At 40.4% G+C, this 18,891-nt stretch overlaps 1 protein-coding gene across 6 annotated transcripts in view; it reads right to left on the minus strand.

The window, feature by feature from the left end:
• Positions 1 to 18,487, minus strand: part of pdlim7 (PDZ and LIM domain 7) — a 46,124-nt gene extending 27,637 nt beyond the window's left edge. Inside the window, exons 1-4 of one of the 6 annotated variants that reach the window (XM_021317495.2) lie at positions 18,294 to 18,487; positions 14,315 to 14,362; positions 14,131 to 14,229; positions 3,332 to 3,483 (exon numbers count right to left, since the gene is read on the minus strand). In XM_021317495.2, the coding sequence (XP_021173170.2) occupies positions 3,332 to 3,483; positions 14,131 to 14,229; positions 14,315 to 14,362; positions 18,294 to 18,323 (329 nt within the window). In that variant the 5' untranslated portion in view covers positions 18,324 to 18,487. Of the gene's footprint in view, positions 1 to 3,331; positions 3,484 to 14,130; positions 14,230 to 14,306; positions 14,363 to 16,508; positions 16,649 to 18,293 lie in introns of those variants that run through there. The other 5 variants (XM_021317592.2, XM_021317632.2, XM_036127547.1 and 2 more) reach the window with 5 other exon arrangements.
• Between the last annotated feature and the right edge of the window lie 404 nt (positions 18,488 to 18,891).

The raw sequence follows: 18,891 nt of genomic DNA on the forward strand, positions 1-18,891 counted from the left end.
TGGTGACGGGAATTCATTGATATTCGACTTGATCAGTCGCTCATAGGACTGATGGTACAGAGAACTAAAACACGAGTTATGAACAACAACAACACTCTTCAGTGTGGCTGCTGCTACTGAGGGAAACAGACTTGAGGGGAGACATTTTCAGTATCAGTGAGGTGTTGTACTTAGACTCTGTGATAGCGAGAGAGAGCAAGCCTTCCCAGATAACAGAAAAGCTGAATGGTGTAGATCTCTACAGTATTAGTATGATTCTTTTCGGCCTTTTGGAGATCTCACAGGATAGAAAACTCTGGTTGATTGATCTCTAGTTAAAACTAAATAAGTTAATCCCAAATTTATGAATAAACCACAAGCTCACACAGATATGCATCTCCTCTATGATAGAAAAACCAAAGCAGTGATTTGATAACTCCTCTAATGTGTAAAGATCTAAAGATTGTAGGTTAGACTGAGACTGTAAGGTATATTTAGTAATACTTTGTTTTGATACCCCAAGACTGAACACATATTTACACATATAATACAATATTTCAGCGAAACTCTAATTTAACTGATAAAATGTGAGAAAAAAAATTGGGAAAACCATCCTCAGCTTCTAAAAGATCATTTTACTCCATATTAATGTCTTCTGCTCTGCACTTCTGTCAAACATTAAAGCTAAGGTAGTAAGATATGCGTTGTAAAAGTTGCATTAAATGCAATAAATGATGCCCCACAAACCAGGACCTCCAAATTCTAAACTACTCAATAAAAGGTTTTGGCTCTGCATTCTGGGCAGACATGAAATATCCTGCAGCTGTTCCCAGAAACTACATCAACAAAGAAGACATGTAACAATTTAAAAGCAGAGTCTCCTGGCTGGCAACAATGAAGTGAACGAGATAACAAAGCTTTACTCCTATTACTTATGAGGATCAAAAAATCAAAACGAGTCCCGCGGCAGCAGCCAGCTCAGCTCTATTACTTCGCAAGTCGATATCTTCTTTTACACTGAAGGTGCTTGGGCCTTGAACGATTACATTTTCAGCTTTCTCTGAGACTAAAATCTTTTATTCCTATAATTAAAGCTACTGATGAAACATTTTTGTATTCATGACACTTTGTCAAGACTTTCTGACAAGACTTACATGAGCAGGTGTAAGTGCTGCCCGTAGGAGGCCTATTCAGCACTGATTAAAAGATTTCATGGACCACAATTAACAAGCGAGTGTTTTAGTTAGAGCAAAGCTCCCTTTCGTACATGTTGCAGTTCAGACGGTGCAAAGGTTCCTTTTAGAAAGAGTCCTTTTAATTAAAAATAGGCCACAGCATCCAGCAGCTGGAGTACATGCTGAGGATCCATATTCACAGGCTGGATTTGCCCACTTACAGGTTTATTTCTCTTTTTTTGTCACACTTAAATGTCTCATATCAAAGGCAGATAAATTCAAGAACCATATAACCTGTGTACCTACAAAATGCACTTTTCAAATGTATTTATTAACTGGGGAACGCCATCTAAACCAGGCTCAGTCTGAAAACTTAACCCCCTCCCTTGTCAAATTATCAAACCATATATCGCTTAAACAGGACAGGTCTGAATTAGGGCTGGGCCTTTATTGTATCATTTCATCATCATTGTGAAAAATGTCTTACCATGATAAAAGTTTGGGTTTGTCTCGACACTAAATTCCAATTAATGCTTTCTGAAAACCACAAAAACTGCCAGTGTTGTTATTTTAGCTATTTGCTCCACTGTTGGTTTCTTCAGAGCATCAATAAATGTCAATAAAATCAAAAATATAATTAAATGCCATTACTGTGTGCAGTTTAGTGATAAAAAACACATTTCTTTATGTAACTTGGGTCCTGATTAAACATATTTCAAAGGTTGCTTTAACATATGTTGTATTATTAAACGTGTTTTTTTAAAAGGGACATTATTTATATTTATGGGTCTATAATTGACATGAAGTCACAGCAACATAGTTACCTAAAAAGACTACAAGAAGCTGGTAATAGTCTTTTATCGTCACTTCTCTCATTATCACAATAGAACCAAAAAATATCGTGATAAAATATAAAGTCCCTATCACCCAAGCACAAGTATTAAATTTAATCATTTAATGTTTGTTTCCATTTAATCCAGGCCTGATTCCTGCCCAACCGGTACAATTAAGAAAGCTTGTAAACAGAACCTGTCAGACAGCATGAAGTAGGCTAAAATATCTGAAAAAGAAACACATCGTGCATTGATCTAAAGAAATTCAAGAACAGAGGAGTAACAAAGTCACTGACATCTGGTTACAAAGTATTTTCTAAGACTTTGGGACACCAAACCACAGTGGTAAAGATTCCCTGGAGTTTATCTTCCAAAATTAATCTAAGAGGACATCAACAACTCATCCTGGAGGTCACATAAGAACCAAGGACATCTCAAGTGCTTCCGATCTCACTGGCCTCAGGTTAAGGTCAGTCTTCATGATTCAACAATAAGAGAGAGAGACTGGGTGAAAATGGCATCAATGGGAAAGATTTGTGGAGAAAATGCTCGTCTCCAAAACATCTTAATGATAAACAAGACTTTGAGGAGAATAGTAGTCGTCTACCAATGGCCTGTGCTTAAACCTGATCCAGATGCAGTAGCGTGACCTTAAACAAGCCGAACATGCTTGAAAACATAACATTTTCACATCGGGCCATGTTGGTTTGGATAGTTCTTTTCCCTTTAATGAAACTTTCATTTAAAAACAGATTTTTCTATTAATCAATGTTATCTTTTTCTGACATTACATTTTATGAGGATCTGAAACATTTATGAGTGACAGAAAAGCAAAGACAAATAAATAAATACAATTGTAAGGGGGTAAATACTAGTTCACAGCACTCAATGCATAGTCACAGTCAATACTATGAAATGCGTGAGAATAATGAAATTTGCTCCTTTGCTTGAAACACACAAAGTTAACAAACAGCTAAATATTTGATTCAGGCCAGAAACAGTTTTGTAAAAGTTGGATTATAAATTTAAACAAAGTATCTAAAGATTTGACAGACTTGTGGTTTCAAATCTGACTGAATTCTTTTATTTCTAAAATATTCTGTTCTGGAAAAAGACAAAAAAAAAAAAATCTGATGATGCACTATTGAAATAAAAGAGAAGCTGCATCATTTACTCCACTATCCATTTCACCAACAGTCTGGGAAAAATGTTCAAGGACTTGATGGTATCTCATTTTGTCTAAATGAAAATGAAGGAGGCCATAAGCTGTGTGCTGGTTTCCGCTGCTGTGTGCAGGAGATAAAATTAGCACTTAGTTGCATCATGCGCTGCCAGACGACCTACCTGCTGAGGGTGAGGGTAAGGGAGTCTGTTGCTGCTCTAATCTTGTTTTGTGCTTCCACGTGGGTCATATCCTCTGCATTGGCGTCACTGATGGAGACCACCCAGTCGCCCACCCCGACTCCGGCCTGAGCTGCCTTTCCACCCGGTGTAAGCTGGAGAAAAACAGCAATTCAGTGAGAAAGGGTTATCAGAGCAGCTATACCAGGAAATTACAGTGATCACTCAGGGGAATCAAAACAAAAACTGCTCGTCTGAAGACACAGGTGCTGCAAAGATCACGCCGTTGACCACAAATTTAAACTTTTAAAACGAATATACTGCAAAAACAGGTACTTACAATTAAAGTTATATTACAGTTTCATAAAAAATAGATTAAAAAAAAGAGTGCCCCATAAAATAGAGCATAAAGAGATTATAGCTTTAAAGGGACATTCAGCAGAAAAAAAAAAAAAACACACCTTGGCTTATTAAGATGGTCTAAATTTGACGTTAACAGTGTTCTTCTCAGCAGTTATTTACTGCCAGTAAGACATTATCTATTCAAACCCTCTACACCAGATTCTTCTTCAAAAAGTCCAAAATATCCCTTTAAACTCAGCTTATTGCTGAAAGGACATACCAATGCTGTTCTCTGCCTATATTGAAAATGAATTTCTTGGATCATCGTACTATTGGTACATTATTAACTTTAATTAATAAGTACCAATTAATAGTCTTTAATAGGAATACTATGACAGGTACAGAAAAGGCCTTGAAAGATTATAATATGTAAAAACACCAATCATACAAAATAATAATAATCATGCAATTGTATCAGAGGGGAAAAAAAATAGTGTTAATAATTGTGATTAATGTTAACGACAATACACTGTCATGTCATACTGTCATGCAAGCAAAAGCTTGCATGACAGCATGATGACAGCATGATTGGTGTTGTTACTTTTATGACTTAATTCCCCCTCCCAGCCAGAACTGTGAGCTCAGTCGATGCCAATATTGATGTTTTATTGGTGGAGCAGGATTTCTTGTGGAGCACTGACTATATACCCTGTGGCAGATGTGCTGCCATGCACACCTGTCCTCACGGTGAATTTCCTAAAACCATCCATACAGAAAGAAATTAAATAAAGTTCAATAAAAAAAAAATAGTTTGTTGTAAACCACAGGTTTCTATTTTCAAGCAAAATTCCTAAAAATGTGAAACTGGGCAGAGCAATTTTGACATCTCCTTAACACGTCCGCCGTCAAAAGGGCCTAAAATGACACGCAGTTAACATTTTTAAGGTGTCATGTCAAACCTCAGAACAACCGTAGTAATTTAGAGAAGAGTTGTATGGTTAATGTTTCCATCCATCATACCGAGTAATCGCAGGGGAGAAAGAAAAAAAAAAGCTGCTGGGAAGTTTGAAAAAATGTTAATCTGATAGAACAATCTTCATCCCTCCACTTATCAGCTTGAAACAACAGAAACTGTTGATCCAGACCACCGTGCAGGAAGTGTTTAACATTCTCCATCGCGACATTACACCGCTGTATCCCTAACCTCACACCTGAAAACACAAACAATCATCCTCAGTCGACACTGCTGTAATGTCTGACACCTGATAATTAACTGGAGGAGTCTTCTCGTCTGTTTTACTCAGCACCACCGGGAACAGGCATCACAGGGTCGTCGTGATGTCATTAGTCGGCAGCTTATGATTTACTGCAGATGTGACTGGAGACAGTAAGAGAGACGCCTGACAGCTGCAGACAAGGTCCAGATGTTGCCATTAGTCAGAGCGCTGAGAGGACCGCGCCGTCCACCTCTCCCCCCCCCCCCCACAGTCTGCCAGGTAACCTGCTGGCAGACGCAGGAATGACATCACCCTCTCGGGCTGTCAGGGAGGTTGCGGGCGTATTAGTCAGAGTTGTGTTGCAACGAGACACAATGCTGTAAGGCTTCCGTGTCTGAACATGTATGGGCTGCTCTCCCACGTCCTCTACCGCCTCGAACACGCAGAGCAGAGATGCTTAGTCAGCTCGCCCGTGCAGCTTAATGCAACCCGAGACCCGTGTCAAATTCTCAGATAACGACGGGGGGAAAAAAAGGTGTGCGCCATCAGATAAGCAAGCGGGAGCTTAGCCCCATTAGGATTACTCTCAGATGCCTGCAAATGTTAGTTCATCAGCAGCTCAGAGGACTCAATCAATGGTTTCCTGACAAGCTCAGCTCATCATCTCGCTGCTTTCAGGGCGAACATGAACGTGAGGAGAGGAGAGGTAACGGGAGACCACACAAACGATGACAGCTCAGGTTAGAAAAAAAAAAAAAAAGAAGAAAAATAAACGCTTGGCTCTCTACAGGTAATGAAAACAAACTTAAAAAAAAAATAAAACAACCCAACGTGGAGATTCCTTTTCAGAGGCAATTCAAGTTCCTTTACAGCCAAGTTCAAACATCACTTTAATTGCCCTGGATTTGCTCCGGCTGGAAGCAATTACAGAGGTTAGGACATTTCTGTTTCCATTTTACAAATAACTTTAACACTTTAAGCCGTTTTTTTTTTAAAAGACAGAAAAATAACTGGGACCCAGATCCATGACTTGTAGCCTCCCCTATACATGGCATGATATTCAATTAGGATGCCTGCAGAGATAAATGCAGCCCTGTTCCCATTTCTTCCTGCTTTACCTGACGAGGTTTCGACATACTTCTCAGAGCAGGAAAACACGGCGCTTTATAGGAAGTTTTGTGGCTTCAGACGGAGATCTATAGTTGCAATTATGTGCCAAACAATTTTTTTCAACTTCCTACTTCTGAAATCAACAAGGTAATAATCACTTGCAATGGTACTGCTTAGCAGTTTCAGCATTGGTGCTAAAAGAAAAAGACTAGTGGGTCACAGATGTTGCAAAATTGTTCAAGCTAATGGAAACAGCAACTACTAGACAATAGCATGAATTTACAGCAATTATATAAAAGTGGGGTGACATAAGAACCGCAAAAAGGAAATTTCTTGTTTCAATATTTTCAAAAAGTAATTTCAAAACTACTAAAACTTGCTATCATAGTGCTTGTGTAGTTTTAGGTGCTTTTTTTTTTGCCCAATGCTCGTTTTGAAAAGCCAATAAAAGTTAGCATGCCGTTCAGTAAAATAAACCCTCTCCTTCAATGGTCAGTAACACATAAGGTTCACAACGTTTCACCCTGTATCTGATCGTTGTCCCCATTAATTTCTAATTCATCGCTTTCAGAGCTGCTGATGCCACCCAACTCCTCCTGACCCCTGTTGTTCACCTGCTCTCTCTGATTTTAGATCACCTGATTCATACCTCGGCTCCTGCAAAAGAAATTAAACGAAACAAGGCAACATGTTCAAATAGAGGAACTCAGTAGCCATTTGCATTTATCTTCAGCAAACATTACAGACATCTAAATGCACTGTAAAACAAAGCCCAGGACGGCCTGTAGATTGCGTATTCTCTAAATGTGTGTGTGTGTGTGTGTGTGTGTGTGTGTGTGTGTGTGTGTGTGTGTGTGTGTGTGTGTGTGTGAGCCTCGTTGACGGACGCAGACACCTGTACTTCTGGCTCGGGTTCAGGGTGCAGCTGCTGCCTCGCCTCAGAGGCCAGGCAGAAGTTAAAGTTGCTGCGTTCAGACCTTTGGGTCGGTGAGGGGCGGACAGAAACCCAATACCTGCCTCGTCCTCCGCGCAGGGCTCTCTACGGGGGAAGGACACTGAAAAACACCGGCTTGCTATTGCGACACACTTGCACTGTACCTGACAAAAACCGGGGTTTGACACGGTTGTTGGGGGTAGACTGCAAAGAGGACTTCTTTGAACCTGGCTCGGGTTGGAGGGAATATTACTTTAGCGGTATGACGGAGCGGCTCATAGTGTCCGTGTGAATCCACGTCTCAGTCGGACCACGTAGATCCACTAAGAGTTCATGGCCGGTTTCAAAGCCCTTTGGCGGAGCGCAGCAGCAGAACCGTTTTGGTGTACTATCCAATTTCAAAGCTTTCGCCAACCTTTCAGGACGCATCACACTGAATTCACCTTTGAAGTGCCTTCCTTGAGGCGAGCCGTACTTATTCCCAGGCCGCCTCGTCTTGGTTAATAATGCACCAAGGTTTATCAAACAGCCGGTGATATACAGGCTGGGTAACTATGCACCATCTCGATTTTATCCTTTCCATGGCTATTTGGGGGCTAAGAGACCGTCTGTCCTTACATCACTCGCAGCACAGCTGATGCAAGCCATAAATATCGCTCCGAGAAATGGAAAACCAAACCTCCAACTATGCGATTCCCCCCCTGCGCCTCCCGTAATGACCGCAGAGGAACACCTAGCACTAACTCAACTTAAAACACAACACATACATGTTGGACAAGAATAAATGTCCCCAACGCCGACGCATGGCAGAAACTGAATTATTAATGCCTCCAAACAAAAGGCCTCCTTTCTCACAGGTTTTTGCATGCGTGAGAGAAGAAGAGCGAGCCGATAATGAAGCAACGGGCGGTCTTTGGAGTTAGTACAGAGACACCGTGAAACGGAAACGTGAGGCTTAATGACAGCTGCAGATGTGGACTAACATCCCTCCACCCGCTTATTGCTCTGACATCATTGGCAATTTTCTCTCAAACTTTGAAGTCGGTGAGGTGGCATGTGGTTGTTGATGGAAACCAGATGGTGCTCACAAGTTATGCGGGGTTATCATAATGTTTGCTGAATTGCAACGGACCAGGAGCTGGAGCAGAAACGTGGTAAAACCTCCTTAATCAGAAGGGACAGAGACAACGGAAACGGCCTCGCTTCCTTCATATTTCTGTCTCCTCTGATGATACGGCATATTCTAGCAAACATGTGGGGAGCGATAAAGTTTACTAATGCACGGGTCTTTATTTCTAAAACTCACAAAGCAAAAAGGGGGAGAGGAAATCCCAAGCCAGGATTTTTGAGTAAGTGCCATCACCTAAGCTAAAACATGAGATAAGTAACGTGTTTATTAAAGTGGGGGATGACCTATAGCTGGCTGATATGGACAATAAAGAGATTGTTCTGTTTAGTTTTTAAAAGAAAATCCAGTTTTTAAGATGACATCTTAGTTATTTTTTGTTTTCAATGGATTTTTCTAAGTAGATGCTGTCCAACTGGCTAAATATTACATTAGTAGGAAAAACACGTTTTTTAACCACTTGATAAAGTTGTGTAAGCCAGCAATTATTCCACGTGTCGAAACAAACCAATCACAGTTTGGTTTTAAAATAGAATAGATCATATTTATTTTAACAATCACCCAACTTTTTATTTTATTTTAGATTTTTCCATGTTAGATTATACCATTTTAAGCTGTCAATTTGACTTTAATTTCTGCAAAATTATCTTGTAAAGTAATGAAAATGTAATGGGTAGTTTAGTATGTTAAGTCTTAGTTAATATACGTTTAGCTCTGCACTTTATAAATGGATATTTTTTGCCAGATATAACCCCTTCTTTATTCCTCTGTTATTATTTTACAGTTCATTATTACTGGCATAGCAAGACGTCCTGCCTACAGAAGTTGCAATAATAAATGTCACAAAGCTGCTGCAGTAAGCAGTGTAAATTACCATTGAACGTACTTTTCCAGTTTTTAATAGTTTCGGGAGCTTGTAAAAGTAAAAAAGAAAAATCACATGGTTAAAGAGAAAAGATCTTTCAACAAGCACTGAGAAAATATTGCTGTATACCTCAGCTGGCCGAGCTACCTGAATTTAGCGTGTAATGTTAAGCATCCCCTTTGTAGTCCAAAATATGAAACACTTAAAATGGTTCAACCTGAACTGAATCATTTGACACTGCTTAAAGGGTATTTTAATTTATCATTTGTTAAATCTTTATTGAATTTATAAAAACTTTAAAAAGAAAAATGGTTTCTAATTTTTTTAGCCTTGGCGACAAAGGTATCCCACAATTCACAGTTTCCATTTAAGACTAAATTAAAGAGATGTGTTTTTTATATCATTTTTATATCATCTATAGCTCAGATTTTAGGACCTTTTGACAGATTAAGCCTAACCTGAATTATTCCACACCCAACAGAGATGCAGCAGACTCCGTTTGTGAACTATTGAGCTTTTAGTTTAAGTTCCACAAGTTTCTTTGTGAAACACAAAACAATGTGCATTTAATGGATATTATGGAATAGTGGCTCAATGGTTAGGTCTATTACCCTGCAGTGAGAAGGTCCCAGGTTCAAATCCTGACTGGGATCTTTGTGCATGGAGTTGGCATTTCGTGTGTGTGCACGCGTGTGTCCCCTCTGGGTGGACTGGCAACCTGCAATGACTTACGTTTCTGCAAGGATAAGAGGTTACCGACAATTAAAATATTGTTATGTGAGGAAATAGTCAGCTGAATGAAGCTGGAGTACCCGGAGAGAACCCGTACATGTTTGGAGAGAATATGCAGACAGACTCCTGGCCAGGATCCAAACCCAGAAACCTCCTGCTACAAGACTAACAGTGCCAACTGTTTTCACATCTGTGAAACATTTGCTCAATTAGTAAAAAAAATAATAATAATAATAATCTTAAGTTTTCTTAAAACTTGTGTCTTGTCTCAGACACAAAGCCTTTATCACATACCGTCTTGTCTCATGAGCTGACTGGATTATTATCACAACCCTGTTTAGCATTATTTGTTGCAAACGCCTCATTCAAACGGAAACAGCTACTTTGAAAACCCCTGTTTGTTGAAAACCCATTTACTAGAAGACCTGCACAAAAAAAATCTGAAAATGCTGAGTTTAATAGACATGCCTGCATAACAGAAATTTTAACAGAACTTTTAGAGGTTTTATTAAAAGGTTTGCTCTAACAATGACTCGGTTGGGCTAATTTAGCCTCCGTTATGCATGCCCAATAACTTCCAGAAAAGTGCTACGCTACATAGCCGAAGAATTCCTGTAAAGGCCAAGTAATGCTTCATTCTCCATACTTATTAAAAACAACCCTTGGACGAACAAACCCTGACTCATTGTGAAGAAAATGACTCGTCAGCTGCAGGGTGTCCTTAAAGAGCTTTTATGTAAAACCTGACACCTGAATTACACAAAGCCATATCACCGAGTATAAAAAGTCCAGGAGGGGAATTTCTTATACACGCTGAGAACAAGGTTAGCAGTTTTTTTTATAAAAAGTGCTGTTTTCAATAGAGGAACAGTCACTCCAGTCAAATGTAGAGCATGTTTTACAGCTGATGGATGAGAACACGTCCTGCTAAGCTCAAAATCTCATTTTTTCCCTTTCCATTCGCATTCACTTAAAAATTATGGCCTTCATTCCTCTGATCTCACTTGGAGACTGTTCCTTTGAGACTGGAGGAGTTCGTCATATGGATGAGAGGAGTGAGCGGTGAAGACAGACGCAGAAGGGAGACAACAGGGTTGCCTGTTGGCAGCAGCAGGGTGGATATGAGGAAAAAAATGTCAGGAATGCTGAGAAAGCACAAGCTGGGTCGGCTCGCAGACGAAGGAAGGAAACACAAGCATTCTGGAGAGCTCAGAAACCCCTGAACCCACTCACTCTGGAGAGGTAACCAGTGAGAAACACAAACTATCCAGATCAATAACAAGTTAATCAGAAGTCCAATTTGCAGCGCATCAACTCGAGTCCAAATGATGAAATAAAAAGTGATCCTCGGGTTTATGATCTTCCATCTTTCATATCCAGTCTCAAACGGAGCTAATCATCTTCTAATCTGCACACAAAATCCCATTGATCTTTTCAGGAGTTACTGCCTGCAGTCCCATTGCCTCACCGAGAAACTAAAAGCCTTTTGTCATTTCCCTCCACATGTTCTTTGTTTTGTGAAGGCTTTTAACTCAGAGTCTAGCTTTAGATCTGTATCTCATCAGCCCCAAGCCGTGAAGCAAAGAAGCGGACCGGCGGCTGAATTTATCTAATGAAAACTCTTTAAGCAAAGGTCGGATCTTTCTTCCTGTTTCTCGGGGACCCCGTGTAACTAAGCTCCGCCGCCTCCTGTCCACAACTTTCCTGTTTCTTGTATGAAAACCAAGATGAGAGCCAAGAGTCCCTGTAAGGCAAAGGAGGAGTTGCATGTTTACACAGTGCCTCTCTAAACTGTTCTTACCCCCTTCAGACCCCCCCCCCCCCCCCCCCAAGTCAGTCTGAACCTAATTTTACTGCAAGTATTTTGGAGTGGTCTGCACATCTAGAACTTTTTGTCCAATCTTCCTTTCAAAAAAGCTGAATGGATGGAGAGCATCTGCAAACATCAGTTCCCAAAAGGATCTAGGTTTGGACTTTGACTAGGCCGTTCCGACACATTAATGTGCTTCGATCTGAACCACTCCATTGCAGCTCTGACACGGTACGATGCTGCCCCGCCATGTCTCACTGGGAGGATAGTGGGATAACTTCATTTCCTCCATAACATGTTGGCCAGAGAGTTTTACTTGACTCTCCTTTCAACCAGAGCGCCTCCGTCCACATGGGTGCTGTGTCCCCTACATGGCTTGTAGCAAACTGTAAATAGGAGATTCTCTGTTTGTTTGTTTTTTAACAATGTTGGTTTTTTTTTTTTCACAAAGGCCAGGTTTATGGAGTCAAGATTTTCTCCCACCTGTGCTGTGGATCTCAGCAGCTCCTCCAGAGTTACCATGGGCCTCACAATCTTCTCAGACGGTGGACTGAGCAGCGCTCCATGAGTTGTTCAGAGCTTTGGACCTTGTTTTATAACCTAACCCTCCTGTTAAACTTGTGCTCTTGTTTATTCCTGATCTTCCTGCTGTGCTCCTTGGTCTTCATGATGCTTTTTGTCTCTTAGGGTGTAATCACGCCTGCTTTGTTCGTTTGTGCAGGAACAAATACAGTCAAGCGATCCCCTGGTCCAGATCAAACAACTGGACCGACACCTACAGAATCACAGGCACAAAGGGCAACCAAATAGAAATAACTATTCTGATACCGATATGTTAGTAAATGACTAATATTGGCCAATACCGATGTTACTGCCGATATATCATGCGTCCCCATTCCTGTCCAAAAGAAACAGCAATCGTCACACGCATGGCTCTGTTACAAGTTATAGCTCACTAGCAAAATGTACATGGAAGTAAACGGCACCAAACCAGGGCCGTGCCAAACAAGCAGACCAAAGGACTTTGCAAGTGTGAATACTTCCCCTAATCTTGTCTAAAAAAAAACTAAGAAGCCTTCTGTTTTATTTTCCTATATTCTAACCATGTAAAGCACTTTGTATTGTCTTTGTACTAAAATGTGCTATATAAATAAATTTGCCTTGCCTTGCCTTCAAGGCTGGATTTATACTGAGATTAAATTACAGAGAAGACGACTTCATTTAGCAATCTGCTCACTTCTGAACGCATTTGTTGACCCTTAACTTTATTTTGGGAGATCGAGGTAAAGGAGGCTGAAGACAAATGCATACCACACTTTTCAGGTTTTTATCTGCAAAATATTTTTCAAAAACTTCCTTTTTTCTCTTTTTTTTTCTTACAAATCATTATTGCATGATACTTTGGTGGCCCATCATTAAAATCAATCCCAATAAAACACATCATAGTTCATATTGTGACAAATGTGAAAAGGTTCAATATATGTGAAAAACTCCGAGCTTAAGAATACAGCTTTCTCTTAATGTAATGAACAGGGACTGGAGAAAACTAGCCTGCAGATATTTGTTACAGTACAACACTGTTTAACAGACAAGCTCATTGATATTCACCCCAGAAGTAAACCTTGACTGTCTAGACTAAACTTCCCTTAAGCCATCATATATATCCTGCAACAAAACAATACATCTTTTGTCTGAAGCAATCATCAAATAGGGTTTGGAGATCGGCTAGAGCTTAGAGAAGAAACTCTGTTGTCGGAAAAAAAAAAACACAGAAGAACACTAGGTTTGTAACTGAGATGGGCTGAGCAAATACAGGACATGTACTGACACAGAGGGTGATAACTGCTGCCATCACTGCGTAATTACCTCACCTAAACCCCCAATGGAGGTGCTGCTGCACGAGCCAGACTCTGTTCAGCAAAATAATAAAAACAAAAACACTCCTTTTTGCATCTGACCAGTCGCCTCAATTCCTGTTCTGTTTGGACTAGGAGAGACAGAGCTTCCACATATGGTGCGCCTTTAGATTATCTCCGTTAAAGGAAGCAGAACATACTGAACCAAAGCTGATAATGTAATGAACATCGGTCATTACAAATTTTAGAGGAGCAATGCAGCGATCCCCGTGAAAAAAAAGGAAAGCCAGATCTGTGTACGAAATAGCTGGCTGCAACTGTGGAATTATTTTATGTGAGCGCGTTCGTGTGTGACTGCAAGACGGAGCCTGTCCCTTTGTCAGGCGAAGCGGCATTTGCACTTATAAGGCCTGGAAAACGCTCGCTGCTCTCATCGGCACAACCATAGTTTATTTGAAACTTAATTCTGAAGAAAAAGCGGCGTCCCAACATGGAGAGCGCAAAGTATTTTGGGAGTGATGACAGCATGTTCTTGTGATCGGCAAATGCCGTCGGTGCCAAAGCTCATAAAACTGAAGCACGGTCTGCAGACAATACCCTTTGTGAAAGTGAGAGAGGATATCCATGTGCTCTCTGGATACCGAGAAGGTATTTCTCACTGAAAACGTTTTTTGTTAATCAGCCACAAATTTAAAGAGGCGCTCAGGGGACGGATAAAAGGCAGTCTCAGGGGCGGTCATTAATGCAAAACATCAAGCAAATTCCGGAGAACCCAATGAACACAAACATGGAGCAAAGTGTGTTTCTTACCCTTGACACAGTGAGCGGCATGCTGAAGTCTTTGCCGCCCTGCAGCCTGAAGCCCCACGGCGCTGGGCCGCTGAGAGTAACAGAGTACATGTTCATAGCCTTGAGGAGGGGAGAAAAGGAAAGGTTTAAATTAGCTTAAAAAAAAAACAGGAAGAGCTTCACAAAGCCATGCATACTTTCTTGCTTTGTCCGAGTGTCTTTGCTGCTGGTTCTGGGACTTTTGTTTCTGAAACTAACATTAAAAACGCAAAAAAGAGAAAATAAACCGCTTAAAAAAATAAAATACTTTATATACACACACTGCTGGTACTTTGAACAGGCAGCTTTGGTAAAAAAAAAAGTGAATTAATAATAATAATAATAATAATAATAATAATAATAATCTCACAGTAACGAATGCATACTCCATTAACACGTATTTATAGTTATGATGCATCAAGAGTTTCTGAGCTCCATATCAGAAGATTTTAAAGAGAAAGCTTGCTGCTGTTGGAGTTACCATCACACAGAACACAGTTTAAGTTATTTTGTGAGCGTGTTTTTTTATTGGCTGGATGCGTAAAATGGGGAGAGAAACAATATGGCCTGGTCAGTAACCACACACAAATGAGTAACTTCCGCTGGGTTTCTAACTTTGAACGAGACATTTACTAAGATAAAAACTCAACACCATTTTTGAAGGTACAGGGTAAAAAATTTAATTACATCATGAAAGTGTTTTAACTTCCTTAATAATGACAAACCCAATAAGTATTAAAGAATTCAACCCTTCAGCAGAAAAATAAAGAAAACTTAACTCAAGGTCATTTCCCTTTTGTCAAGACAGTAAACAATAAAACATTTGGTATAAGTGTTAATATCCTTTTTAAAAGTATGCACCTTTTATTCTGTTGGGCAATTGTTTTATTATAATCTCTTAACTTTAGTGTGCCAAACACCACCAGAGTTGAACAGAGCAAATTGAGACATTTCTGCTTTTCCAGCCTAGCCACGCCCATCTAAATCCTGACCAATCACGCAACAGTTGTCTGACACCCTGAAAGAAAAAAATAATTTCTGCCTAGATGAAGCGTCAAGAACCAGCAGCGAGAACGCCCTGAACAAGTTTCTCATGACGTATTTAACAGCTTTGAGCCATCAGCTGGTTGTGTTGTTTGGAAATGTGCACCTGGGAAGCCCATCGCACCTGGGGAGCTCAGACCAACATGGCAGCGTCACCGAGCTCTCCGTGTTAATGAAGCTAACATTTAACTTAAGCAATGTTAGCTTCTATTGCCCCGGAGGTTTACTACTTCACTGTTTTAGATACACAAGTTTTACTGACATTTTGAAATTGTTCTGAGACACCATTGTTATAGCATTAGCTAATAGCTTTACCGCAGCTAGCATGTCTTTTCCTGTCTGTCTTATACGGAAGGTACCTTTACTCCAAAAGTTATCTTGGAAGAATGGATCTATATCATCAACATATTTTCCCCATTGAAGCTGCACCTGCCTTCACTGAGCGCTCACGTGGAAAATTTTCATGTGACATTTCCTTTTGGAATTTGAAAAAGTATTTATTATTACACAACAACCACTGGCAATACAAACCTCGTGACCAATAAAATCCAGTTTTTCCTGTCCAATAACAGTTTAGAGCTTCTTTGACATCCAAGACCTGCATATTTTGACCAATTTTCAGATTATAACAGAGGAGAAATATGTGCTGAAGGCTTTTTGATGGAGGTGGTAATTTTGAATCCAACAGAAAATACAGGAATTACAATTAAAACCCCATATGTATATCAAAGCATAAATCCCAAACGTAATTTTAAGCCAAAACGGTGTATCAAGGTACCGATGCTGGTACCGGCTGATACGTTTAATTTATATGCCAAAATGGCGGAAGCTCTTAGCTTTGACATGTTTATGAATTGGTATTTGACTTACCAACTAAAAGGTAAATTGGCCGATTAGGACCTCTAGCTAATTAATTGTTGCCCCTTTGGCCAACACAACAATCAACCCTCATTTTCCAGATGAAAAAAAAAGGGAACTAACAATTTTAATGAAATGTCATGAAACACAGCTTTACACGTCAAACCTTCTGAGTCAGTAAATCTTGTTTTTATACATTAAAATATAAATAAGAATAGATCTGTAAAGCTTGCCTCTAAAACGCAACAAAAAGACATCTAAAAAGAGCCATTTTAACAATCAAGACCAGATTTCAAACAGACTGACATTGGCTCTCACTGTGACCAGAACACTGACCCCTCTACAGGCACCCCTAAGCCACTATTTGGTCCTCCTCCTTCTCTCCCTCGATCTTACCAGGTGCCATTATCCTTCCTGACACACATCTATCCAGCCAAGAGAGGACCATGACAACTTACCTTATCTGCGCGGGGCCAGCTGGTATCCCAAACCTGGGAGAAAAGCTGGGGAGTCAGTTAGCTGGAGATTGAGGAGATCGTGCCTACCCCCAATGCTGCGTGTGACACAAGCGAGCCCTAGCCTCTACTCAATCCTCAGAGGCTATATAAGGAATGTAAAACTACACCAAACTATTTCAGCCCAACACCCACATGAGTCACAGGGAGGAGGGTGAGCAGGGCTGCTGGAGGAGGACCGGGAGAGGTAAACGTCAACTGCCTTGAAATTGTGGCATAAGGCCCTCCGCATAAACTCCTTCTCTGCCTTTCTTCCGAAACTGCACTTGAGAACCGGCAGACGGCCACAAGTGAAATAAAACTAAGGAGAGAGTGCATTCTTTTCCAAAAGGAATGAGATCCATTACAAGCAAACCAGCAATTACATTTCAACCATCCACTTCTTAAAGCAACAGGGGCAGCTCGGCTTTATTAAGAAGTGAAGCAGTGGTCTGCTCATAGATAACATACATTTCCTTGTGATTTAAACCCAAAGCAGAGCGCTAGACACTAGTAGAATCTGCAAACAGAAATAATAGTAGGTTTAAAATAAATGCGCCGATCAGGCTCTCCCAGGCCAATACCCATTTCTGGTCTAACCTGCCAATTCTGATTTTAATAGCTTCAACATAAAAAAAAACCGTATGCATACGAGAAAAATGTCCTGAAAGGACGCATTATTATCCATATTTCTTATTTGAATTCTGTATATCTGTGTAGCGACAATGCACAACAGTCAATGGAGGGCACTTTATAACACAAATCATGCACAGATGTACATAATCAGATCAATCCAATTGATTAAACTCAAAAAAGTGCATCATGGTTGATGTTTTTATTGACCACCAGTAATGGGAGTGCTTAGTTAAGTTGCAATTTAACTACCTGACTTAAAAAAAAAAAAAAAAAAAAAATATATATATATATATATATATATATATATATATATATATATATATATATATATATATATATATTTGTTGTTGATTTGTTAGTATTGATCCTGCTGGTCTCTAGAAAGAATGGCCGATTTCAACCTCTGGCCCATTTGTTTGGTGCATCCCTAACTTTAGGACTTCTAGTTGTTTATTCGGTTGAAAATGACTCAAACTAGAGTTTCTAGACTGCATTAACAAAAGTTTTACTTCTGTGTGTCAACACAGATGGCCCCAAACAGCAATGTCCAGGTAGCAGAGGTTACCTGGACTGTGTGGCGCGTCATCCCAGCAGGTTATGAAGTGATAATTTACCTGTTAAGCAGGTTTGGAGCTGTTTAAAGCGCAAATGTTAATTAAATGCAACACACCAGCCAAAGCCCATAAATACAGGCTTCCACCAGAGATGTTTGGATTAAAAAAAGGGGGAAAAAACTATTTACTATTTATAAAGTTATGTTATATGTTATATTCTGTTTTTCTGGAACTTGCATTTTTGTTTATATGGACGTAAATCGGTCTGAAGCGCACGCAGGGAGTTTATATAGCTGGGTTTCAAATGGTTTTAAGAGAAGTGCTAATTAAAGATCATGCTGTGCAGACTCAGAGGTGCACGCTCGCACCAGCGGAGGAAGTTAGACGAGGAAAAAATAAAACAATTAAAAACACAAACAAAACTCGAAGTTAAAGCAAACTTTCTTCTCCCGGAGCTCCCAGTAAGCAGGCGGACAGGAGCTCATTAGGAGAGCCCAGACGCAGCCCTGTCACTGAAAAGCTGCGACTAAAAGTTGGTCTAAAAGTTGCGTTAGCTCACCTCCTGCCCCTCCTTGTGTTCGCTGGACATGGCGGGTGAGAGCTGCGAGCGACGAAAGGACAAAGTCGGTTTCAGGCCAAGAGTTTTCCTCAGAGGCGGAGGTCAAGAAGCCGCGGCGAGTCCTCCTCCTGTGCGGGAGCCACAAAATTCATTCCCCTCAAACGTCTCTCCTCACGTGACGTCACCGGTCACGTGGGCCCTGGCTCCGTAGTTGGCCGCGCGCATGTCAGCAGCGCGCGCGCTCACTGCCCTGCAGAGCCTCCTGCTGTCCCTGCCATCATCACCATAGACATATTATGTCTATGATCATCACTGTCTGTCTCACAGCTGGCTTCGTTCACCTGCTGGCCACAGGTGTGTGGCGGGGAGGTGAAGTGTCTCGCGAGACTTCATTTGAATGAAACTGGTAACAAAGACGTTCACTGGAATTTATTGGAATTTCACATGACAGAGCAACACACAGAAAGACATATACTGTATGGAGTGGAAGGAAATCAAATGATGCTTTTCAGCTGTTTTTACAAATAAAAATCAATAAATTGTAACATAAAACCATTTCCAGGCCCCTACTGACCCGAAATAAAAATCCAGTGCTTTT

Source organism: Fundulus heteroclitus, chromosome 23, assembly GCF_011125445.2.
Source record: "Fundulus heteroclitus isolate FHET01 chromosome 23, MU-UCD_Fhet_4.1, whole genome shotgun sequence".
Classification (NCBI taxonomy): Eukaryota; Metazoa; Chordata; class Actinopteri; order Cyprinodontiformes; family Fundulidae; genus Fundulus; species Fundulus heteroclitus.